The sequence below is a fragment of the Caloenas nicobarica genome, chromosome 2, assembly GCF_036013445.1.
Source record: "Caloenas nicobarica isolate bCalNic1 chromosome 2, bCalNic1.hap1, whole genome shotgun sequence".
Lineage (NCBI taxonomy): Eukaryota > Metazoa > Chordata > Aves > Columbiformes > Columbidae > Caloenas > Caloenas nicobarica.
Genome location: NC_088246.1, coordinates 12,120,220 through 12,147,288, shown reverse-complemented (window position 1 = coordinate 12,147,288; position 27,069 = coordinate 12,120,220). Strand labels below are relative to the sequence as shown.

General features: G+C 40.5%; 1 protein-coding gene across 2 annotated transcripts in view; it reads right to left on the bottom strand.

Moving 5' to 3' along the window:
- Positions 1–8,608: 8,608 nt before the first annotated feature.
- The window catches only part of WDR37 (WD repeat domain 37), a 46,273-nt gene continuing 27,812 nt past the window's right edge, over positions 8,609–27,069 (bottom strand). For both annotated transcript variants that reach the window (XM_065629851.1, XM_065629850.1), the window contains 4 exons: positions 26,715–26,856; positions 14,005–14,139; positions 13,244–13,358; positions 8,609–11,708 (listed from right to left, as the gene is read on the bottom strand). In XM_065629851.1, coding sequence (XP_065485923.1) covers positions 11,577–11,708; positions 13,244–13,358; positions 14,005–14,139; positions 26,715–26,856 — 524 coding nt within the window. In that variant the 3' untranslated portion in view covers positions 8,609–11,576. The remainder of the gene's footprint in view (positions 11,709–13,243; positions 13,359–14,004; positions 14,140–26,714; positions 26,857–27,069) is intronic.

The following is a 27,069-nucleotide window of genomic DNA, read 5'->3' as shown; positions in this document are numbered from 1 at the left end:
CATCAGCCGCTGTCCAAACCCACAATACGGGGTTGTCCCTGCCCAAGACCTTATGATGTAAAAGAAAAATCTAAAAGCCCGAGGGAACAGAAGCAGGAGGTAAACACAGTCAACAGCAGCGTTTCTGCTGTCCTTGGGCTGAACGTTACATGATGCTGGCTCTGACCCCAGTTAGGGGAACCACCTACCCACTGCACTTGCAGAGAAATCCCTCCATGATACGAAATATTTTGTGAAACTACCTTTATGGGTAGTTTCTTCAAGTCAAAAATTGCACATTTGGTGGAACCACAGGACCAAAAATCTGTGCCTTGGTAGAGCTCCACTGAGCTCAGCTGGACTTGCACGAGAGTTTGACTCCCAGGATCAAGGTCTGCATCTGCATTTTGACATTGTTTATTCCCAGCAAGAGCTCTGTAACTTGTTGGCAACACTGCCGGTGTTCAGAGGTCATTTGTTCTGTTGCATCTGGAGAAGAGGAGATAACTTTAAATACTTGTAATCAGCTTATTAACAAAGTGGATCAGAAGTTAGATACCATTTCTCCTATGATTTTATACTTGTAAACTTCAGGAAAACAGGTTAGAGGAAAAATCAAAAGGATATTAACTAAAGATCAAGATCAAATTAAGCCAGATTAAAATAGCTCTACATGTTATCAAGTATAACACAAGGCTTTGTTGCAAGGTGGAGTGGACATCCAGATAAATTAATCTTTGGCCTTCGGTATGGGAAAATAAATAAAAAGAGTATTGACAGAGCAGCTTGGTTGCAGCATCACAGAAGCTGCTCAGGAAAAAGGCTGATGTGGACTCCTTCACATGTTTGGCTTTACCTTTCTCTGTCCCTTCAAGTCACTTTAAGACAGGAAGACACTGAAGAGAGAAAGATCCCTTTTTCAGTGAGGGCGAGAGAAGAGTGGAAGGGGACATCTCAGTGGTTGTGGCTTTCTAGTGGGAGAGCAGAAATATGTTATACTTAAAAGAGTCCTAGGTGGTTCAAGGTGAAAAAACTCAAATGAGCAGATGAGGCTCTTGCAAACATATAATTGCCGAAGGCTCATTGAGGCCAAGAGCACTGCATGAAGGGATGGGCTTTGGAAGAACTGGAGTATGTTTGGATAAGAGCCCGACAAATAAGATACTTATATAACATTAAACATAGTGTTTCTAGGGCACTCAGGGCAATGTGCAGCAGTACTGCAAACACAGTTAATCTCAGGCTGGGGAGGCCTCATCTCCAGTAAGATTATTAGAATGGATGCTCATCCTTTTGGCAAAGCCTCTTGTGGAAAGCATGGTCTCTTTGGTAAGGAGAATGTTATCCCAATCTTTCTTAAATTTCAGTTATAAAAATACTTTCTAGGAGTCTGGGGAAGTGGGTCTTTTTTTTTTTTTAAGACTTAACCTGATTTCTCAACCTATGAAAACACCAGTCAGGATCAGCGTGAACTGAGACTCGCCCCCACAGCCCCAGCTGAGCCCTGCTCCAACACGCGAGTGCTCCTGCCCCCGGGTACCACCGCGCTGAATCACACCAGCTCCTGCAAAAGAAAACTGGCAGAAACACCCCGCCTGTCCCACAGCCCATCCCTCCTCTCTCACAGGTGCTGACTTTATTCGGTATTTTTATCTTCTAACTCCTTTGCTCACCTCAGTGACTCAAGCCCATTGCCTTCACACCCTCTCACCCCCTCCTGTGCTTTTCATGCCAGGGCCAACATGTCCCTCCTTGGGGTCCCCATCCCCTGTGCAGCCACCCGCTGCCACCAGCCCTGGGGGACACGGGCCATGGTCCTCCTGCAGCACTGCGGGGCCACTTTGTCAGTCTTCTGCTGGGCAACCTCGTTTGCAGACACCAGCTGAGCTTGTATACTGATGGCTCACAAACCCTTCTCTCTCCAGACCTTTTTGTTCTGCCCCGTTCTGGGTGTCCCCGTCTCTCCCGACAGATCAACACTCACCTGATGCTGAAGAGCAGAGCTGCTGCTCTCCAAGCTCTGCCTTGCTCCTAGCCCTCACCTTTAGTTCAGAGTCATCTCTGGGTTCTTCCGTTCAGGCCTAAAATTTCTGGGGTTTTTTGTTTGGGTTTTTTTGGTGTTTGGTTTTTACGTTTTTGTTTTGGTGGTGGTGGTGCTTTTGGTTTGGTTTTGGTTTTATACCATCCATGAAGGCTGAACCTTTCCCTGTTCAGCCAAACTAAAATCGCAGCCGGACCAATCCCCGGTAATTACACTCGTTACGTTTCCAAACAAGCACCTTGTACAGTGCCTTGTGCTGCCAATACCCTTTGCAAACCCCTCCTTACTTTCCTCCACCTTCTCCCATCCCTGCAGCTCCCGCACAGCCTGGTGCAGCGCAAAGAGCTGGTGTGAAGAGGTGGGAGGGGAAAGAGGGAACTTGCTAAGTCCTGAGGAGCCTGAAATACATGAGGGAGCAGCCTCTGACATGCATGTGCATCTGTGAGCACCTGCCCACCATCTAACAGCTGCAGCTGCAGAGCAGGAGCAACCCTGGTCCTGCTGTGCTTGCAGGACATTTCAGCCAGTACTCCCTTATTATTACGAATGGTTGAGGCTTCTATATATCATGATTGCAATGATGATAGCGGGCTAAATAACCCTAATTTTCTGTGCATCGTTCTCCAGAATTACCTCTACCTACCTGCCTTTATTCCCAGCAGAGCAAAACTTAAGGTCTTTGGATGGCCTTGCCTGGCGATATTCATATTTTTCCCGTGACTGCTGGTTTTATGTGGACCCCAGCTAATCTCTGCAGAGAAAGAGCTGTAACTAGCTCTTGGTCTTAAACCTTCATTTAATGCACTGTTCATAGCTTATCTGTTTGTAGCTGCTTCTTTTAAGACCTTGCCAGCATGTTTTCCACAAGAAAATACAAAATAAACTGAATCATTAAAAATACTACTGCAAACACACGCCTGCATGAACATAAGGGAGACACTGCAGTTCAGCAAGAAAAGGAGAAGAAAAAATTCGGGGTTTAACAGGCAGATACAGGGATCCCTTGCAGCCCAGTTATTCTCTAACTGCAAAATCAGACTTTGCTACGAGGGCTGCCACGGAGCCCTCAGCACAAGGCACATGGCACCGAGGCTGTAGCGTGCACAAATAATGTCCAGCTGTTGACAGCTGGACTTGATAATCCTTACGAGTCGCTTGGAACTCAAGATACTCTATGACTGAATAAGAAAGAGGCTGTGTAAATCCTTGAAGGCACTCTTAGAAATGCCTCTCCTCAAAAAGAGGGACTCCCGGTCAGCAGAAGCCCTGGGGAGGGACGATGCGCCAGCAGCCCTACGGACAGCTTCCCAGAGCCCCATTTCCACTAGCACAGTGTAAAAAGAGGCTCTTTGCCCCTGATTCCTGCCACTTGGCTCTATTTGGACTGACTCGCCGTTGAAGGCAAAGCCTTTTAGTTTCCCTCCGTGTGGCTCCATCTCTCGCTGGCACAGAAGTTACGACCAGGTTTCTTTTTATGCCATTTCTGATCCGGTAACTGACATTCAAGGCCAAGCCCCTGTGCCTGCGCCAAGGTCGCTAAACAATGTGCACTCGCTCACTTCAAGGAACTCGTATTTTCTGGTCAAAAACCATTTGGAGACAAAAGTCTGCATCTCCTCTCTATCACCACCCACTTTTACACTTGGTTTTAGACACAGATCTGCCTTTGTAGCTCATCTGTAGGTGGGCATCCAGTGGTGTCCCCAGGTGAAGCACAGGAGAGATGTAACTAATCTTGCTCATCATACAGGTGGTTTCTCAGAAATACAGCATCTGTTTGAAGGGCCCTACAAATACATGCGTTCCATTTTGATTTCCTCACTTCTGCTCATAACGGCAGAACTGGGGGGAATTTTATTATTTTTATATATACATATATACATTATTTTTATATATACAAAAATACATTATTTTTATATATACATATAATATCTATCTTCAGCTAAACCTCCAGTTTCCTTTGCTGTGGAAAACTCACGCTATGACTTCTGCACAGGTAAAAATATTCTTGTAAGAGGAGCGATGAGCATCTGAAAGAATGTTCTTATTCACTACCAGTAAGCAGTGATACCTGGAACTGATGCAATGTAGCTTCCGTTTTCAATAGTAAACTCCAAGTAGTTTAGGAAGGAAAATAATCTCTCTAGTTTTCTTCTATTTCAGCAAACCATGCATCTGTGTCCAAGAACTTTTCAGTACATTAATTCAGCAACGACATAAAATATATTAAAAAATAGGGTAGAGTTTCCAAAAGCTGGCACCTAAAATGCAGTTTCTAGAGGCATATTTAGGCCCACAAATCTGATTTTCCAAACTACTAACCAGCCGCCAGAGTGCGCAGAACGCTGCCGGGAGCTCAGCACTTCTGCAGGTTGCGCCGCTCAACAACAGCATCCAACTTTTTGACAGCCTTCTGGCGGAGACGGTTCTCGCAAGCTTCATAAAACATGAAAGGCCAAACCAACACATCCTGTAATTATCCACGCTGAAAACCAATCTTAATTAATAATGATACCATCGCTACTCCCTCTACCCTGAAAATGCCGTTGAAAAGTCTTCCATTTCCTTCATTTCTCTCCCTTTTCCCTAATACTTTAATCCTGTACTTCAAGGTTTTACCATACTATCAACCTGATTTCAGTGGGGTTTGTTGTGTACCGTGTCAGATTTTAGTCTCTCTTATTGTTAGGATTAGTCACCTTACTCTATGCTCAGTAACTGCAGCCTCAGAGGACACACACTGTTCCAGCAAAATACTCAGGTTCAGTTTTGTGTCTGTACAAGGCTGATCTTGGTGACATAGCAAGGATTTCGATAAGGTTTAAAAAAATAACAAGAAAATAAAAATCAGATTTCTGCCTTTATCTAAATTAAGCATGTAGAGGAAAAAAACATTCATTAAAAGTATTAAAAGCTAAATGTACATATGTTTAGAACATTAAACTGATAAGATTAACCAGTTATTTGTTCTCCTTTCCATGAGGTAATGGTTTTGATGAAGGTACAAAATGTCACCTCTGCGTAAGAGTGCTCCTGTCTGTATTCTTCGGTACGTATTTTGACCAAAAATTATTGAGGCCAACTGAAGTCAGAAGTTTGATCGCTGAAGCCAAAAGTACTCTTTTTACGTAGTTGGATTTATGAGGGAGGGTGGCAAATTTTGACATCTCAACAAAGTGAAAATTGGAAGGAAAGGCCAGTTTCACCTTTGCCAGAACTAAAGACCCTACTGAAAATACAGCAGTATCTCCCTGATGGAACTTCTACATTCGGATGCCTCTATTTTGGCTTAGCTAAAGACATTCCCTACTCAATTCAGGCTAAATTGAAATAAGTAGAATTAAGGCAAGTGTTCAGAGTATTTTGCTCTGAAGTCAAGTTCAAGCTTAAAATGCTGAACTTTTCTTTGCAATCTGGCCACATATTCTCAAAGGGACCATGTAAATCAGCATCTCCTTCTTCCAAATCAATTGCTCACTCAAGAGATTTCCAGTCCAGGCGCAACGCCTACTAAGCCACGTGCCCTGCTGTCATACCTTGAGTTTGTAGGATGCCTCTTATTTGTATGTAACATTTGTAATCCTCTCCTAAGATTACAAACCCGAGGGGTGAACGCATCAGCCACCTGAGCAATCTCAGCACCACTAAACCACTTGAAATAGAGAAGTGAATATACACATTTAAAATGTGGTCTATATAAGAAAACGAGTTTTTCCCCAAACAAAGAATACTGAAACCAACAGCCTATTGTTTAAAAAAACCGCAAAGGACACGTTGAACTCCCAGCAGTTTCCACACCAGGTTCTGGACGCAAGCACATCCCGATATTGGCATTTCCCAGCGAGCTCCATCCCTGCCCTGGTCCCTTTTCATCAGGTCTGGGTCATCCACTAGATTCTGGTTTCCCAGTTCAGTTTATCCCCAATTGACCAATAACTTTCATCTTTGGGACATCCACCTCCTCCTAACCAACCCACACTCTCGTTCTACATGGTTCCCTAAGCTGCCCCATTTTTATTCCAGATTTTCATTCCTCTTCGTTATCCTTCCTTCGTGTTCCTTATCGGCAGTCCAAACACTTTTATCATAAATTTGCCTCTCATATGATCTTATTTCCCCCTCTGAAGCCATATCTCCAATGCTGGGCCGCTATTCCTGCTCGCACCACAGACTCCTTACCCTTAGTCTTGTACCCCCTTCTCCAAACTCTTCTAGCATTGAAAATCATTGTCTGCTCTTTTCTGATGTCTCAAGTCACCTACAGCATCACTGCAAATCTAGTTTCTCTTATCAGTTAAAGTGCATGGACTTGATTCAGACTTCAGCAACCCCAGACCATTAACGCATAAAGCCATCAGGAAACATTATTAAAAATTTGCATCTGACTTAAAAAAAACTTAAAAAAAAAAACTTAAAAAAAAAAACTTAAAACTTAAAAAAAAAAAATTATGAAGACAACAAAAAGCACATTCACATTAAAGTCAGCTCCAAACATCACACCTCTGCTCCCAGCGCAGGGCTGCTGGATGCTCCCATGTCACAGAGCTGCACACAAGGGTTTCTTTTCCTTGGCATTGTGCTCTGAAATAGAGACAGAACTAAATTAGTTCGAACCTGGGGAGACAGGAAAGACGACAAATACAAGTGGGAGAGGGAAACCACACAAATTCAGCATTAACCTCTGAAGCAGATACCAAGCATGGCAAGTTTTGGTGGAAGCATGTGGAACTGTGCAGTTGTCAGCAAGGGGAAACAGGGCCTCAATTAGCATCAGACAACCCAATTAATTAGCAGTGCGATAATTCCGCTGTGGAGCAGGCACCAGCCCAACTGAAAAAGTTTCCATTTTCAAAATAGTTCGGGCCAGAACTTTTATTTTTTTAACTCCCTTGTACTGTACACGCCATCACAGACGCTTCGTACCATTTCCATTTGGCGAAAAGCCTGAATGATGGAATTCTACACCGAGCACTGAGCCACCCTTCAGAAACTCCCCAAAAATTATACCAGCTGCTAATCCAGGCACTTGGGTTAGACGCTGCACACGCCTACCAGCGTCAGCACTGGGAAATGGCTCCTCCTGGTACTGGTGAATGGTCTCACTGGGAGGACACGGACCAGCAGCATCCACAGCACGTCCGCGACAAACCCCACTTATCCCCTGTGACACCTCTCCCAGTCACTGGTACCTTGTGACTGGGATTTACAGTCCGAATTAAACAGGATTTCCCCTGCAAGCTCCTGCAAATTACTTATGTTCTGAAAACTGTGACCTCTGGGAATTAGAAAAGGTAACACCACCACTTAAAAATAAAATATCACAATGCTGAATGATTGTTCAGTGACATGCTTTGGTCCCAATGGAGCATTAAATAGAATTTCAACACCCATCTAAAGAGCACACAATGAAGCACGACAGAGTGGTTCTCCTGCAGCTCATCTTCAGGTTAGAACACAGACATCCTATCGAAGCCACTTATTTGCCACACTACTTACTCACAGGTTTAAAAAAAAGATAATTCAGGCTTCAATACTTACTCGTCTTCAAGTCCTCTGCCCTCAAAAACAAACAGAAATGAGCTCTGTAAAGGGTGTATAACTTAGGTCATTAGAATATTTACTGAGGTTACAAGCATCACAAGTTTAAATCAGTTGCAAAAAGCCCTGACTTGATTTAAATCCCTCAAAGTCAACTACAAAGCAGGGTTTGGTGTTCTGTCTCAATCCAGCCCTCACGTCGGTTACGCCACCTTGCAACTTTCGTCTTTTATTTCTAGTCCGTAACACCATTGACACCAATTAATAATAGTTTTCCAGAGCACAAGCTCTTGAGGATGCGAAACAAGGCAATAAGGGATGCTGGAACGCACTGAAGGATACTTGGGGATGCACAAAGCAACATCCTGTGCTCGGGTACCGGCCCAGCAGCGCTCTGCGTGGCACCCGAAACCTGATGGCACCGGGGTTTTTAGGCTTGATTTCAACATTGCAAAGCGTTATGTTTTGAATAATATGGGTGCAACAAGCAAACAACCTTTATTGTAACCTACAGAAAAACTGCTGGTGGGGTTCTCCCACCAGGGAAGTTCTGCAATACTTTTGCCATATTCTAAAGATATAAAATCTGGTTTAGACTTCATTGAAAATATCAATCCCTAGAGCGCTGTGAAAAGTCACATGGAGACTTTTGCATAAGTGTAATTACAAAATTTTTCATGCAAAAGTGGAGATGCCAGTATCAATGCAGGTCTGGGCACCTCTTCAGCCCATATACTTTACTGGCAGTATGACTGATGGCGCTACACAAGTCCTGCTTCCAGGGACAGACTTGGTTTTCTTCCAGAAGAACTGTGGCCATCACTGCCTTGGAAATGAACTTCTTGGGTAGAAAAGAGTGGAAAGTGAATAGGAAGATCCTTTGACTACTAACAAATCGAAATTGTAAGATTAACAGCAACCTTAATGTAATACAGAAGAACAGCAACTTGCAAAACAAAATGTTGAATGTTTTAATGCATTTTGAATCATAATGAAGAACAACACTGTACAGCTAAAAACAAATTAGCAGAATAATAAAAAGTGGTTCCACATAACTTATAATTTTTTTATTTTTTTCAAAAAGGTGGTTTTCACAGATTTAGGCAACAAATAAGATGTTTCATTCCAGATCTTTCTGATTGTAAAATATACACAAATTTTGTGAAAACTGATGTGCATTGCTTGAGAGAAAGACAGAAAAGCTTGATTTTGCCCAGTGATGAGTTTTCTGTGAAATTCTGCGCAATACTGACACTCTAACTGCAACTCTCCTCCATTTTATGAAATGCTGGACATTGTTCAGGGCTGAAAAACACTCTTTAGAACATTCAAAGCCACGAAATGTTTTCCATGTACTCAGTCACTGTAGCATTACTCACTAGCACTGCTCACGGGTGATTCTGCTTCAAGGGAAACGGCAGCCTCAGCTTAACCTTTGGTACAGTATAGAAAATTAAAATAAGTGATAGTTCAGTGTTTAGCTGATGAAGTGTTCGCCTGCTCATAAGAACACGGCTCTAGCACCTTATTTGGTTGATTTTTTCCAAAGTGAAAGTGTGTGATCATCCCACTCCCGGTGCGAGAGGATGGTCCCTCTGGTGATACAAAAATTTGGTAGCAATGACGATTAAACTGCATAGAGTCCAGTGGTCCTGTGTTACAGATGTATTGGAGAAGCATAAACAGACAATTTAGTTTTTAGCGGGACCAAAAACAGCGACCCTCTCCCACACCTCGGGTAATAGGACAGTCATTGCTCAAGACAGCACATGCAGGTCCTGCTGCAGAAACTGCTTCTGCTGGCTGGAGAGACATTTTTTGTCTTTTGGTCTTTTTTTAAACAGCATCAACCTGTACCAAGTTCTCTCCGTCGCAAACTAAAAGAGAAAGCAAGTATTTATTTCTTAAAGAATAAAACCTGCAACCTAACATCAAATGGCTTTACCTGAGTGTTAAAAACTCGGGGAAAAAAAAAAGTGAAAATAAACTTTAACACCATCCTTTAACCCTTGTTATTAGCAGAATTAAAAGTCTGAAGGTCCCTTCTCCAACCTCACTAGTTTTGGGATTTTAAGATTACTTCGGTACAGCTCTCTATGTAACTTGTATCTAAAAAATTTACAAAAACAAACCAAAAAAAAAGGATCACCAGAAAAAAACCAAGGTATCAAGCTGCTACAATAACCTGTACTATAAAGATAGTGCATACACTCTCCATTAAATAGCTTGAGCTCCATCAATGTTACGCTCCAAAACCATTTCTAGGATCCCAGTTTCCCTATAAATACTCAACGATGCATTCACCACCCCATCCCATCGCACTCCTACGCCATTTCACGTCAGTTCACAGGAGAACCAGTTCGCACATCTGCCCTTATGTCACTACACACAGTGCTGCAGAGGGCAGCAGCCCAGCTATAGCTTCACATAATCACGAGATTAAAAATTCCCAATACTTATTTTATGCCAACCTACCACGAATTATTCCTGTTGCGTACCCCGGCCTACCCTCACCCTGCACTTACGCTGTGATATGTCAGACAGCTCAGGGCAGCATCTCCCTTCAGCTGAAGAGGCGTCTGTCTGAAGCAGCATTTCGTTCTCTAGATGTCCGCTGCCACCTGCATTTACCTGTATCGTCAGCAGCTGTGGTGTGACACCCCACTGCCAGTGCAAAAAAGGCAAAACCCAGTGAGGAGCAAAACCAGAGTAAGGTAATTTGGGAGAAGGAAGGGAGACGTGTTAATTATCCCCTTTTGGAACAGAGCAGGGACTGCAGCAGCCCTCGCCACGGCTGAGAACAGAAAGGTGACAGATGATGTTTACTTATCGTATTGCTCCATTAGCTTTAAGTGTTAATTATCTTAAGGATCACATTTAGCATGATTGTCTCTCCTCTCGTGTCAGAGATAGCATAACACTTCAGCCAGAGACCAAAAGTGCTTCTTTTTCTAGGCTACGGCGAGATTCAATGCATCTTTACCAACATTCGTTTTTGAGGTAGTACTCATTTACTTTGTATTGCTGGCTCAAAATAAAAATATGGGAAGTGAACACAGTTAAAAGTATGCCCACTGTAGGTATATATATATTTAAAAAACAAAAACAAAACAACACTATTTCCTTTCTGGGCAGATCACCAAAAAGATCCAATCCTTCTTACAAAGGTCAGCTCACATTCACTGGTAAAGTCAAACTTTCATAAATGGTTTATAACAATAGCTATAAACTAAAGTGCTTCAAAATTTGCTTGACTAGATTTCAGTGATTACAATCATAATATTCTGGATTTCTGCTAGTATGAAATGCCATGATATTTTAGAATCACTTTATATAAGAAGGGCAGAATGAATATTTTTCTTTTTCAAAAGAAAAAGTACAAAAAGCATTCCGAATAAACCTGGCAGTCGATACTCACTACAAGTTGCTTGTGTTTTCCTTCTCAAACCTACTATTTCTCCAGTAACTGGAATAAAAAAATGGAGTTGAAGTTGCACTATACTGCAGCACTAAAAAAAGTATTCCAAATCAGATGCAAACAGGAAAATGTTTACAACCATACAACTAGTGAAATTCACACTTCATTTCAAAGTTTTAGCCCTGCAGGTTCTTTTTAACACAAGGCAGATATGTAGAGTCATGGAAAAATGTAACAGACTGCTATACACACTCTACATGAATTACAGAAGTTTCACATTTGCACAACTGTAATGCCCTACTGTGTATCTATTAAATGCTAAATAACTTACGAACATTTATGTGCTCTATACAACAGTGAACATATTGACCAGTGGATGCCAAAATATAAAAATTCATACACCAGATGAACTAATTTTAAAAAAAATCACATTGTCTGTACAATTCATGCAAACTGCGCACAATGTGGTAACAAGAACAACATTTGCTAAAGTCTCCACTTGAGGAAGAGCTTTTACAGCGGCAGCAGACCAGTTTTTGGAAAGTCTGTGCGAGTGTCGAAGTCCATGGCAACAGAAAACGCAAAAATTCTTCCAGCATTTCACTTCTCTTGTAACAAAGCGGGGATGTTGATGTTCCAGCCAATCGCTTGACGATCAAATCCACATGTGAAGAGGTTACATATGGGATGGTCCTCACACCAGGCGGTGCAGCACACCATCCTCCTGTGGCCCTGCGACAGGTCAGGGGACAACAGCTGTTACTGACGGTGTCTTTTGGAAGCCTCTATGCCTGAGGTGTCCAACTCATTTTCGGTGGGGGCAGCATCAGCTTCACGGTTGCCTTCAAAGGGCTGAATGTCATTTTAGGACTGGATAAATGTAACTGCTCCTACATTCACACAGTCCTAAAATGACATTCGGCCCTTTGAAGGCAACCGCGAGGCTGATGCAGCCCCCACCGAAAATGAGTTGGACACCCCTGTTCTATGTTAACAAGTTAGTGTGACTCAAAAGGCAAACTTGCTAATGCTCGCACTAGTTTTTACAAATGGTACTTGGGACTCCTAAAGGTCATTGGTACTTTCATCTGCAAGGTGAAAATCTTTATAATAATGAAACTCCTTAATATCAACACCAGGTCCATGATGAGAGAAGCAAAGAGGGGCATCAAAACTTTTGAGTTTTCCGAAGTATGTTTGCTATTTAATTGCATTTTATCTATAAAAGCAAATCAAATTTCGATTTTAACATTCTTATTTATAAAAGCAATCTTAAAATATGGAACTACTTGCTGGCAACTACTTTGTTACAAACCTGCAAGATTAAGTATCCATCACGTTCACAATTCAGAAAGGATAATACTACACAGCAGGAGGAATGTCATAGTGAGGAAAAGCAATGCCTTACCATTCAAGTCCAATAGTTAAAAAAATGGACAATTTTGACTAACATTTAAGTTTAAAAAAAAGCCATGATTTCAGCAGTGTCAGTCTGAATGGAAATCTTAAGGAAAAAAAAAAAGCCAATACACTACAAAAACCCTAAACTAGAAAATGACTAAAAAAGACTAAACTAGTCTTAAAAATCCTTCCTAAACTCTCTCAAGAGTTGCTAAATCCACCCAAAAAAGCCCACTGAGGTGACATAATCCAATTAATTTCACTTAGTCTAATTTGCTCCACCAGTGATGGCTGCCATGCCAAATAGCACCACAAATGCACAAAACTTGATGGCTGCAGCAAGGATGGTTTAGTACTTGGTACCAAATATCAAGAATTTATGTGCGTAACCATGGAAGAAAAAATATAAAATTTATCACCCAATCACACACAGCAAGCTTGCAAAACTGACCCCACTTTCATGTTTCTTCATATAACAAATTAAATACCATGTAATTGGAAAAAAAAAAAGCATTAAACCTCAGTGAGTCACTTTTCTGACATGATTCACATCAAGATAATAAAACACATTTGAAATACTCTTACATATCTTCTCCATTTCATAGAGAAGGCAGACATTAGCTTCACTTTAGCGAGGAGAAAAATTATGATGAAATCCAGTTGGAATAGCATTTCTAATTCCAATTAAAAAATTCTAAATTTGTTACTTATTTGCATGTTGGCAATTTTCAATAACAACAGTATATTTGTATTGACAAGTGCCTCTCAGCATTTGCTCAGCTGTTAAGCTAGAGAGACCAAATCCTAGTTTTAACCTTGTATGAAAGAAGAACAGGCGTATTTTAAGGTTATAAATATTCTGTTACCTGTCTATTACTGCGAGGGAGGCGGGCTAATCGCACCCCTGACATGTCAAATAATCTGACCTGCCGGTTGTCATGAGGAAGGGCAATGATTCTTTGGCCAACACATACGTTAATCCTGCACAGAAGAGACAAAAGTCAGTTATGTACAAAATGGTGAGCCTGGAAAATAGAATTTGACAGTACAAGTATAAGCTCACAAGAAGCAATACAGCTGATTTTTTTCCTGATTAGAATTCACAAGTGAAAAAAGAAAAATATTAAATCATTAAGATGTTTTCTATTGCAGCAGACACTCAAACAGCCTTAACATCTACATCCCATATAAAAAAAATTCTCATAAAAGTAATAGAATGTATCTAGTGAAAATTAATGTTGACTACACCTGCATTTGATAAAACCACTTCAGACCTTCTTCAAAATATTAATCTCAAATTCGATTTTAGGTACTAAAATTAAATGTACACTCAGCAAATGAATATAATCGACTATTTCAGTCTGAAGGGACCTACAACAATCATCTGTCCAACTGCCTGACCACAAGTTAAAACGTTATTAAGTGCATTGTGCAAATGCCTCAAACACCGACAGGCTCGGGGCATCGACCACCTCTCTAGGAAGCCTGTGCCAGTGTTTGACCACACGCTCAGTAAAGAAATGCTGCCTAATGTCCAATCTGGACCTCCTCTGGAGCAGCTTTAAACCATTCCCATGTGTGGAAAAAAAACTAATTAAGAAAAATAGTAACTGAGAGATCTGCTTACCTGTTGACTGCAGAATCTGTGCGGATGGTTGCAATAGGAGACCTCATATTTTTCAAATCCCAAACTTTCACAGTACGGTCATCGCTACCAGAAACAACATTGTCTCCCACAGTGAAAACTGCAGATGTCACAGTGCTAAACAATCAGGAGTAGAAAGACATCAAGCTCTAAAATTCTTTATTAAACTAGTTGCTGATTTAAAGGTCTATTTTCTGTTCCTGTGTTTCCTTTAAAATATACAACTTGCTTTTCTTTTTTAAACTGAAGTAAACTGAAATAGTGGAACTCTAAGTAGTTGTTTTAGAATAAAAAAAATATTTTTACAAGAAGCTGTGTCACTGAAGGCACACAGGGCTTGCCTGGTCCAAGTACTAAGGAAACAAGCCCAGCAGTGGACTCACTGGCATTTGTAACTCACGGCACAGACACTGAGGAAATCCAAAACACCCGAGATGTAGCTAAAGCTATTTTGTACACACACCTAAACACGCTGTAATACATACACAGAGCTTCCAGTATAATTCCACCAGCAATCTAATAATTTCTAATTGTGATTTCTACTCCTATTTTACTAGTAGCTGAAATCTGGGAGTCGGACAAAAAAAATGGCAAGTAGTAGTAGTAAGAAGCATGACCAGACAGTTCTTCAAATTTTACCCATTATGTCTATAAATGCACAAGGGCAGTCAGAGAAACACTCCCAAGAATATTTCAAACAATTGGAAATGCAAAATATTACTTTCAAAAGATATTATATATAAAAAAAAATTTAGAATTTTATTATCTTTGTATTTAATACTTTCAGAGAACAGTATACTGCTGAGCTCAAATGAATACATCTCACAATGATGAGCTGATTTTTTTCTTTTAATCTTTTACGTATTATTTCATATTAACCAATTAAAGGTTTTGTACGACTATTTTCATTTTAGTACTGTGTGAATTCCCTATTCAAACCCAGTTATTTTCTGCCCACATAATGTACTAACAAAGCCTTTTTGTCTCTCCCTAAAACCATTAGGGAAGGCTTCTCAACTCTTTTTCTACAGATTTGATTTAATGACCTATCTTATAGCCTGGGTCACGCACATCAATTTCTTAGAATTTAGTAATTTTAATTTAAGTTGTCAGTTGTTACTGTCACTTTGGTTGTTCTGCAGAAATTTGAATTCATGTCCTATCCAAGCTGCTGATTGAGATTAGCACTAGCCAGGTCACAATGGACCAGTTTATGCAAGCCTCTTAATTTAAATTGACACCAAATTAAGTTTTAATTAGGATGAAGGCCCACTTTATTCATGATAGCAAGTTTCCTAACGCATTATTTGAGTGCAGCTAAGCTACCAGGGAGATGATTACAATAAGAACCAAGTTGTCTTCACCTAATCTTCTGCACTTTGTGAACCAAGAGTCAAAAAGTTAACACTTACACCAAGGTTACAAGTGATGAGTCTCTTCCATCAGGCACCTTTGCATTTGGGAAAAAAACTCACTCATGTTGTCAAGTTACTGCACAAGTTGGTAAGTTCTTAGCACCAAACTTGTCTCCCACCAGCCTGGCCTCCATTAAACTTACCAACATCTGCATTTCTCTCCTCACTAGTTCTTTATATCGGCTGCAAAATACCTCAGTAAAGCATCTCAGACTCTCACTGAACTCTCTACTGCTGCAACACATTTGAAACAACGTTTATAAGTTTAAAATCCACTATTAAATCTCCACACTTTGCACACACAGACTTCCATGTACAGAACAGTATAAAGAATTCAAGTCATAGAAAAGCTCAATTCAAGTCATGGAAAAGCTCCATGTGAGTCAATATATATCATTTTAGTATTCTGCTGCCAACACACAAATCTGATCTATTTTCCCATCATGCATTTTATTCCAATTGCAGTCGGAATATCTTGTGAAACTGTCTTAAAATAACCTTCCAAATTTGGATATTTTTTCAAAACTTTAAACAGCTTTCCAGCTTCTTTGATCTCATATTCGTTCTCCTGTATCACTTATTGCTGTCAAACATAGTGAAGGTTCTTTGATCACCTAAAGTGCTCTAAGATTTATCATTTTTCAAATGAAGACATTCTAAACTATTGCCATGCAAATAGAATGCCAACTCTAGGTTAGCTCAACCCTAACTGCTCCTGTAAGAGCAAGAAGACTCTCAAAAGAAACAAAAATTCTTTTCTGTACTCTTTTCAGTTTAACAATTCATTCAGATATTCCTGGGTACACTAAGGAAAAGTTTGTAAAATAAAAATGTTATGAAGTTCTGCAGCTTTCTCTGGTGACTGGGCAAGCGACAGAAAGGCAAAGGGAAGGCGGCTGGGACGTTTTCAGTGACATCTCTAAAGGTGTTTCGTGGTCTCAGTCCTCTACCCACCCTCCCAGCCCTGCAAGGCACTGCAGCCCCGGACACGCACCCAGGGCTGCAGCAACAGCCTCTTCGTAAGGAGCTCTGAATTCACAGGCTAGATATAAAAGCACTTTTTACTGAACCCACTGTTTACAATCAAGAGTTTTGGTCACAGCTTCAAAGCAAACAGTATACGGATGTACCGCGTAACAGTCCTAGATGTTACGCTTTAAAAAAAATGAAACAGTCTTCTAGGAGAACCTATAGATACAGAATCACAGACTGGTTGGGGTTGGAAGGGACCTCTAGAGATCATCCAGTCCAACCCACCTGCTAAAGCAGATCACCAGAGCAGATCGTACAGGAATGTGTCCAGGCAGGTTTGAATGTCTCCAGAGAAGGAGACTCCACAACCTCTCTGAGCAGCCTGTTCCAGGGCTCTGGCACCTCTAAGTAAAATTCAAAAAAAATACACTCGATTCAATTCTCAAAGATATCTCATTTTCAAAATAAGATTGCAAGACCAGAAGTTTTAAGTAACTTAATACCAATTCTAGAAAGGCCAAAAGCAGTATCATTCTCACCAGCTTGACAACTCAACTTATCTGCACTTTGTTGTCATCTGAGTAAAGACCAGGGTTTTTTTTTGTGGTTGGTTGTTTGTGTTTTGTTTTGTGTTGTTGTTGGTTATGATTTTTTGTTTGTGGGCTTTTGTTTGTTTGTTTGGGGCTTTTTGTGTGTGTTTTTTGGTTGGTTGGTGGAATATATTAATATTAAAAAAAAAAAACCCATACATTCAAGAACATGTACAACACTACTGACTTAAAACATGAGCAAGTGCTGTGCTCATGTGTTTTCTTATGTGCTACAGATCACGCTTTGTCTCCCCTGCTATTCCAAACTGGGGCATCTCTTAAGGTGAGACACATGCATTTCATCTCAGTTTTTGTTTTTTCTAACTAAGACGAAATAGCAACAAGAAGAAAGGTCACTTCGTACTTACAAACTAGAACAGGATTTCAGCCCAACTGAAAGGGGAAGGTGAGAACAAAGAGAAGCAAGATTTGAGTGGGAAGAAAGAAGTTGGCAGAGCAACCAATATACAAATAACCTATCAAAAGTATTGCCTCTCCGACCCCACCCACATCACAAAAATAAAAACTTTTTCCTGTATTTTCATGTGGACAGTTTTACTTTGTTTATACTAGTCTAACCCAGCTAAAACTGTAGTTAACATCCTCCTGGCTAAATTAATAAAAAGTGTCAACAAAAGATCATCATCCTCTGAGTTAATGGAATGCTAGAAGACATTAGGTTTTTAATAACTCAAAGAGATGACAGGTATTGTAGGACATTAAAAAAAAAAAACCAACACCTGGCAAAGAGGAAGCAGCCTTACAACACTTCAAACCGCGGGTCCCACAGGGAGTTCGGCGCGCTGCAACCATTCTCCAGAAAAGCTTCATCCTCCGCCAAACCCCAGCAAAACTCATTTATCTTGTCGCAGGGAGCAGCCGAGCGTGTACTCGCGGCTGACAGCGCGGTCCTTCCCAGCGCAGGCGGCTGCCCGGCCCCGCGCAGCCCGTTCCCTCCGCCGGGCTCCAGCAGCAGCGGTTCCGCGGCGCTGGCACCGCTCATTAGGCCCAACAGCTGCCTCCCCAGTCACGCCGAGACACAAAACTGCTTTGCATAGCAATCTGCTCAAATTTCACACATAGGGGAGGAAAAGAAGAAGATGGGGAAAAAAAAAAAAATTTGAGACGTTGGACCATGAAATGCTGATGCAGAACCTTTGCTGGCAATGCACCAAGAAAAAAAAAAGTTAACATTGCTCTTTCCATTTTGGTTTGCAATCTGTAATGGGATTTACCGTGGAACACTTGGAGGTAACATGTTTTTGTGCCTGTGAAAAGGCATCTACTCGTAAGCATTAATCTGTGTGTGGGACAAAGTTCTGGAGAAAATGGACTAAACCAGAGCTTTCCGATAAATTTATTCGATGCACACCAAACTGTAGTTAAACAGCAAAATTTGGGTGCTCAAATAAAGCCCCTCTCATTTTAACATGTAAAATTCAGGAACAAAACCTAGAGGAGCTGTATCTGGGACAGAGTTTCCTGCATAAGATTTTCCTTCCTTTTAGGGGAACAAAGTTCCCCTATAAAACAAAACAAAATAAAACATCCTCAGGCAGAGCCATTTGCAGGGAAGCCAGGACCTGGGCTTAAAACCTCCCAATACAGACAAGGGTTTGCCCAATGTAAAGGGCGATGGCTCAGGCCGTGGGAGTGCCATGATAGGAGCACACCAACATCTCCGCGGCTGATGGCGCAGCCAGGTTTTACAAGTGCTAAAGGCACTTGATTCCAGGAAGAACTACACATACAATTCCCAAAGGTCTGTTTGTGGATTTATCTCCAACTGGAGAAACAGTAAGAAAAAAACATGAAAGAATTAACAGAATAGGGAGAAGAAGAATTCAAAAATGATTGTTAGCAGTGAAAACTCTTTTTTTTGGTGTTTAAATCAACGTCTAATCCAGATATACGTGTTTCATGACATTCAGAGAAAATTGACAGTATCTCCTTTTCTCTCTGTCTTAAAATAATGAAATTATACAGGAATGAAAACAATCACTAGCTTTTACAAGAATTACTCAATGGCAAAGTTAGTACATTAGTTAGGGTGCAGATATCTTTAAAAATCAATCCATTACATTAATGATGGGATAAAAAAGGTCCATTTACCTCTGCAGTATTGTTGCATATGTTAAGTAAACTTTAGAATGACAGCACACTACAAAACATTATGCTCTGTTCAATAGGATACAAAGAAAAGGACTTTGGCTATGCCCTTTCGTGGATCATTTGAAAAAATCATAGCACTTTTTAGTGCATGCATTCAGGAATGGAATTAAGATTCTCTCCATCTACTGCAGCAAAGCTTAAAGCACTCATAAGCAACTAGATACAGATTTATTGCCTACATCCTCTTTAAAGTGACAAACCCCTGATGGCCACACTGAGTACAGCTAAACTCTGTATGTTCCATACTCCATTCCCCAAATTAAAACACCTAAAGGTTTGTTGTTTGTTTATTTTCTTTTAGCAACAGGGCTTTTAATTTTATGCACTTACTCTTAAAGCTTAAGGAGTAGATTATTCAATTTATCATATTTCTTTATTAATTATGAAGTGATTTCTGCCATGAGGAAAGAGTTCAAACACATAAAGGAAGCAAAACTATCAAAGAATATTATCTTTCAAAGTGCCTTTGTTTTGGGTCATGTCAGCAGCTCCATGACAGTGCTGCAACTTTCCTTGTTTGCCAAACTATTCAAGTACTGATATGTGACTAACAGTTATAGAATGACTCACTTTCCAGAATTTCAAGAGTGGTTGCAGCGTGCCTGTTTCCATTCCAAAGTGCACACAGTATTGGTTAGATTGTAGAGAACGTACTAAGATTAGTTACTTAGAACTCCAAGCAGTATTTCCTATAGCGAAGCCCCTTGCAACTGATTTTCACTATGTCATCCCTGTACATTCCTTTTACAGGAAACAGGAATTAAACTTCAGAGAGTTTTGACTATTCTCTTAAAATAAAGATGGCAAAAATAATCCAAAAGAGAGAAAGTCTAATTGTCTTCACTTTAAAAAAGAAATCTGGAGTAGTTATAGAATCTCTCTAATATCAATTCCATAACATCACATTTTCATGCCTTCTCCCCTAGCTTGATGATAGCCTTCCTTGTAAACATTTTAAGTTGATACTAGTTATTGTGGCTTACAAACTCAGTCATGGTACATTTACGTGTACATGGTAGCAATAGCCTAACAAAAAAAATCTTAATTTTTTATCTGTTTTCTTTGGAGTCAATCTCAGCAGGTGAAGAGATGCATGCATTTACTGAAAAAATAAAACAAAACACCCATCAGAAACATCCGAAGAATAATAAACTCCTCACAACCTTACCACTGGGAACCAACTTCAGATTCTATCAAATGGCAAGCTCAGTAAACTTACAAATATTTGTCAAAACTAGTAAAAAGACACCATAACACAACCTACTTCTGGATAGCCAATAACAGCTTCAGCTGTTAGCATTTCTTTTTCATTGTCACCCCAATAAATGACAAAAAATGGTAGGCCCAGACCTATAAAGAAAAATGGGATAAATGCATATTCATCCCATTTATTTATAAACAAAAATAGAAGAATGCTTGCCAGAAAGTAGAAAACATCATAGCATTTGTTTTTCTTGGTGCATATTTAGAGACATATAGACAGCAAATGAACAGGAACTTTCCCTTCCCATCTCCTACAGCCACACAACCAGAGTGAAAGGAGAAGGAATATGCTGCAGTCTGAAAGTGCTGTAAGACACCTTGTTCATCCCTTCCTCACAAATAACATAAGATACATAAGGCTGAGGGAGCTGGGTCTCTTTAGTTTGGAGAAGAGGAGACTGAGGGGAGACCTCATTAATGTTTATAAATATATAAAGGGTGAGTGTCACGAGGATGGAGCCAGGCTCTTCTCGGTGACAACCAATGATAGGACCAGGGGCAATGGGTACAAACTGGAACACAAGAGGTTCCACTTAAACATGAGAAGAAACTTCTTCACGATGAGGGTGACAGAGCCTGGAACAGGCTGCCCAGGGAGGTTGTGGAGTCTCCTTCTCTGCAGACATTCCAACCCGCCTGGACACCTTCCTGTGTAACCTCATCTGGGTGTTCCTGCTCCGGCAGGGGGATTGGACTAGATGATGTTTTGAGGTCCCTTCCAATCCCTAACATTCTGTGGTAAGATACATTTTCAGCAAGTTTTTCTCCAAGTTTGCCCAGAAAGTAACACAAAGGTATAGATTCAACAGCTAACACACATTCATGCTTGATGCACTGGCTTAATCTAGTTACAAAGATCAGAAAGTTTGAGAAATCATAAACAAACTTTATAACTTTTTCTGGCTAGGTCTAAAGTATCTGTTCAATTTCTTTTTTTTCCTTAAGCCAAAAATGTGTTTAATGGCCATGACAAATTGGTGCATAACTATATACTGAACAATCAAGAAGCACTAACAAAGGGCGTTCACTTAAGGATAGCAAAAGCTCCTTCTGAACACAACATTTTTCTATTGGAAAGATGGTATTTGCAAGTCCAGACTTGGAAATCCTGCACGTTTTATTCAAGCATTTCAAGAACTAAATGCCCAACCACTCTGTAACTTTGACCATCACTAAACAAAACTAAACAAGTTAATATCTACCAAGTAACTCTTCAGCTGCATAAAGCATCAACATACTAGAAATATATAGCAAAACCAGTGTACGGTTTAAAAGATGCATTTGAATCCATGAGCTAATAAGCATTGTTACCAATAGGGTATTTATTTTCACTGTTACTGAATTGTCAGAATAAATGTGTGAAGTCTCTAAAGTACTTGACCGAACCTGTACAGACTAAGATATTTTTAAGCTACAAATAGTAAAAGATTTCCAACATGAATATTTTAGAAGGCTCCACACATCAAGACAGACCTCAGCACATGCAGAGTACTTGAAGACAGAGGAAAACTCATCAAGCATCAACAACGCCAGAGTTGTTCAACCAGGTCACAGGCTGCACAAAGAACAACCTGCAGAGCCCTCAGCAGAGAGGGCTGGGCAGGAGTCAGCAAACAAGAGCAAAGGGAGGCTGGAATGAAAACAAACGTGTAGGTGCCAGAAGCATTTTGCTCTTCAGAGCACCACCTTAGTTTAACTTGAAGAGTTCTAATCAATAACCTCTAAATTCAATAATTTCTCAATTGGTGAACAGTTGGTGCTGTACATTATCAAATATTTATTTTAAAGCAGTATCTGGTGGGAAGAGGTATTAGAATTTGAGTTCTCGATATAATTTTTGGAGGTTTTAATTCAGGAAGTCAATTCAATTAACATGCAACAAATAAGTATCTGGAAAATAATATAAACGTAACCTTTTCCTAGGGCTCCATTAAACATCTCCTAGAGAGATGTGATCAGGGATTAGCAGCACTAAATTCCTTGAGGTGCGCACACAATATCAGACAATAACAAAGCCTTACATTTAAGCAAAAATCAGTCTTATTTCCACACCAGTTCATTAGTGTTTTATCAGTAAAGAACAAGTAGTGAGACAAACTGGAATCATAGCAAACCTAAAACAAAATGTGACATGATATTTTTCTCACTATGCCAACAGGGCACTAACAACACGTGGACTGAACTGAAACAGTCAGTAAAGAAGATATGTTTACAAATTTAGAAACTTCCCTAGGAAGATGCAACTTCAAAAAAGACCGGAACGTACTTTGAATACTCAGGTGAACGCTGGCTTAAAGTGCAAAAGTACTACCAATGTACCTAACTTGGCCTTTGAATATCTACAAGTCAAAATATATTGGGCAATGAACTTTGAGGCAAAATAGATAACTTGTAAAAAAGAACTGGAGGAAAATAAAGACAACTTTTATCATCACCTAAGTATCTAGTAATACAGGAACCAAAGCTCTTCAAGATCAAATCCAGCAGCTAGAAACTGAAACTAGAGAAACTCAGACTAGAGAGGCACAAAAAGTTCAACAGGGTAGTTAACTAACACTGGGATTAGCAATTTCCAGGATATGCCAAGGGCTAAAATGAAATATTTATCATTGGAAGAACCTAACATACAACTGGCATGTCTACTAACATTACCTCCTAATGCAAAAAGGGCACCAGTGCAGGAAGCTCAGACAGATACGCTGATCACAACAGTTTCCTTCTGGCCTTACTGGAGAATGACTTATTTTCTTGGACTGTCACAGTAGTAGGCTATAAGAAATATTCTGCTTTTAATAAAGCAAGCAGTTATATGCTCAGAACACAAAAATAATAACGTTATTTCTTAGTCCTTGTACTTAAAAAAACCCCTAAATAATCTATCATAGCTGATGTATATATACCTGTTCTGACAGAACATCACTTTATAGCACAAGGCAACACACAGCAATTGCTTTCCCGTTTTGGATGTCAATTCACATTCCAAAATGATACTCTGCATATAACAGGATTCTCTCAACAAATCAGCATAATTGTGCTGTGTTTTTTACAAGATCGTGTGCCACTTTGACTAAATCTTCGATGTAACCCATTAAGGCTACTAAGTGGAAGCTGAAATGGCACTATCCACGTCTTGTCTTTGGTGCGCAAACAGGCACAAAGCTGCGGGGAACAGAAAACGAGCAGGTTTAAAGTCTCAAGCCCCTCCCAACCATTTCCAAACCCAGAAGCTGCTGCTGGCGGCCGGAATCCCGCGGCAGGAATCCCGCGGCAGATGCAAAGTTTCCCGAGGCAGGAGCCGCCTGTCCCCTCCCGCCCCGCTGCGCGCGCTCTGCCGCAGGGCGCTGGCGCCACCTGCTGGCGCCGTCGGGCCGCTCCGCGCAAGGCTGCGCCACCGCGGGCGGGAGCGCTCGGGCAGCGCCCGCCTCGCCCCGGAGTCACGGGTTCGATTCCGCTGCGCAGAAGCGCCCCGGGAGAAGCTTTAGAGCGTTCGGGAACGAAGCCAGTGCCACGGGAATGTCAAACGCGGCGTGAGGGAAAGAAACTTAAATTGCGAGCCAGGTATTGCGAGGATTCCATGACGGTGTGGATACCTCATGAGGAGGGATATGGGGATGGCATACGATTTTTGGGGGTTACGACACAATAAACACTGTATGTCAGCCTCAGAATTGAGATGTCTGGCATCTAATTACATTGGCTTAATGCATCAGGAGTTGATTGGTGAAATACACAGGAAACAAAAAATAGCTGCTTCATGAGCTGTAGACAGCTATTCATCAGGTAGTACTTAGCAAGAGGCACTTAAAACTTACAGCTGAGGACTTTAAATCATCACCGTTAATGACTGTAACATCCAATTTACAGAACTGATTCCAAGAGCCTATCAAAATCTTAAAAACTTGGCAAATTATTCAACTAGACATTCAGGAAAGCCAAAAAACGTCTTACATGTATGTATTTTCCAGTCAACAGATAAAACAGTTTAATCTCTGCTGCTTAATGCGAGAAGATTGCTACAGTGTTGATTTGAGAGTAATTTTAAAATATTTTGCCAATAGGGAGCAAAATAAATGGACCAAAAATAAAATCCCTCAAAATGTGTCTTGACTGCAAACCACCGAATTCCCATCTCCCCTCTGACTGCATCCCTCAGTGAAATACTCATCTTCTGTAACAGAATCATCTCTTCAACAACTGAGAGCTGAACAACCTTGGCCACTGCCCAGTAAAGTCAGTTTAGGGACTGCTACAAGTTACAGTGCATTTGGTGAAAAAAAAAAAACTATGTCAATACTAAAAATTCCTACATCCAAAGAACAAAATGGATACAGACAAACACAAATGTGAAGACAATTAAAAGCTGGAATGAGAGTGACCTAAGACATTGTTCAAGGTCTGTTCCACTCATAAAAAATAAACTCCCTGATAGTTTACAGGTCTCAGTGATAGAGGCCAAAATACCAGCTAACAGCTTTTACAGCATGGACCACCACCCCAGAGCAGCATCGTTTGGTCTCCACATAGAAATAGAAAAACACAAATGTCAATCACATTTCCTTCTCTGAAAAAATGCCCTGGGACAAAACAATTAATTAGCTCAGAAAAAAAAATGAGGCACCAATGGACAAAAAAAACTTCCAGCTTTTACAAGTCATTCTATAAAAAGCGATACCAAGAGTACAAAAATGATGGCATGAAACAATTCCAGGATGCAGACCACAAAATTTTCCATCAGGAAAAGATGGCTACTAACATGGGATGACTGTTGGGCACCAAATAATTTAACATGCTGAGTAGTCTGGGCTGGGGGGTGGTTAAAGAGGTTTTACTGTACATATGGGTTAGTCAGCAGCTGGAAAAATGAGAAAGTGCATGCTGAAACTCAGTCATAATGCAAACCACACATTTGAAGTAACGCAAAATAGAAACATGAATAAATATTTGTGGTTTCTGCTTTGAGCTAGGACTAACAATCATCTTTTATTCTGAAGACACGAGGTGAAATTTCTTTCTGAAACAGTCTAGTTCAAACATTCCACAATCTTAAAAAAGGATTCACTTCCTCAGGTAAAGTATTTCAAAGTTACTTCTGCATTTTCTGTGTATCAAAGCTGTGATGAACACAATGGCAAATCAACACCATAACATAGTTTCTCATGACTACATTTGCCCATATTCAACAGTAGCCAGTAAAAAAACCTCAAGTCTAAATTGGCAACTAAAAATGTTACGCCAAAACCATGCTTTTGACAGAACACTGTAATCAGTGCCCTTATTTTAATTTCTTATTTTAAGTACAAATTAGAAGCTTTAGCTTAAAGAGTAAAAATTAATCCTGCCTTTTTTTCCCCCACTGGTTCCAAGAAGTAACCTTCATCACAGCCTGAGTATCATGACAGGCAGATATGATCTGCTTGATCAGCTGCATGACAGCAACACCCCTTGTCCCAGTTTTGGCTGGGTTAATTTCCTTCCTAGTAGCCAGTATAGCACTGTGTTTTGAATTTAGAATGAGAATAAAGTTGATAACACACTGATGTTTTAGTTGCTGATAAGTGGTCACGGACTTTCCACCTTCTCAGGCCGTGCCAGGTGCACAAGAAGCTGGGAGGGGACACAGCTGGGACAGCTGACCCCAACTGGCCAAAGGGCTATTCCATACCATATGACATCATGCTCAGCATATATGTTGGGGGAAACTGTCCCAGCAAACAAGGATGGGCTGAGCATCAACACCAGGTGGTGAGCAATTAAATTGTGCATCACTCGTTTTATATATTCTTTTGTTACTATTATCATTATTGTTATTATTATTTCTCTTTCTGTCCTATTAAACTGTCTTTATCTTAACTCATGAGGTTTACCTTTTTTTTTTCCGATCCTTTCCCCCCAGCACTGAGTGGGGGGTGTAAGCAAACAGCTGCCTGTGGTGTTTAGTTGCCTGCCAGGTTAAACCATAACACTCCTGAACTACAGGCATAACCAATGCCAAAAACAACCCTCACACCTTAAGCTACCTTTAATTGTGAGAAGTTTTATCTAGACTTACCATATAAGCAATATGACACCAAGAGCCCTGGCTGCTGGTTTAGAAATTAAGTACTGCTGCATTACATCTGAAAGAGGATAGTTAGGGGTTTCTGTGAAAAATCAATCTCATAAAACCGGGGAATGAACTTAGTACCTCAAAAAGAGCAGGGGAACAGTTTTGTTCAGATTAGCAACTGAATACATTTATACTTCTGGAACTTGTAAAACCTGTGAAGGAACTGTCACTTACTCTGTGTGGCCCTGAAAGACATTCACAGAATGGATGGAAGGATCTCTGAAATCCCACAGACGGAAGGTTGTGTCGCGTGATGATGTCACCACAAGACGTTGGGTGGGATGTGTACAACAATGTGTTAGCTCTTGGTCATGCCCTACAATCGCAGATGAGAACACGTAAGGTAATGAAAATAAAGACTTTTCATTTCCACATACACTTGGAATGAAATGCTGATGATTTTTCTTTTTTTTTTTCCCCAAACCGTAAAAGAATAATAATCATTCTGAACTCTAATGTTACTACTACTGCTGTAAACATTTACAACTGTATTTGAAAGAAAAAAAAACCCACTACTCCCTTCACATAA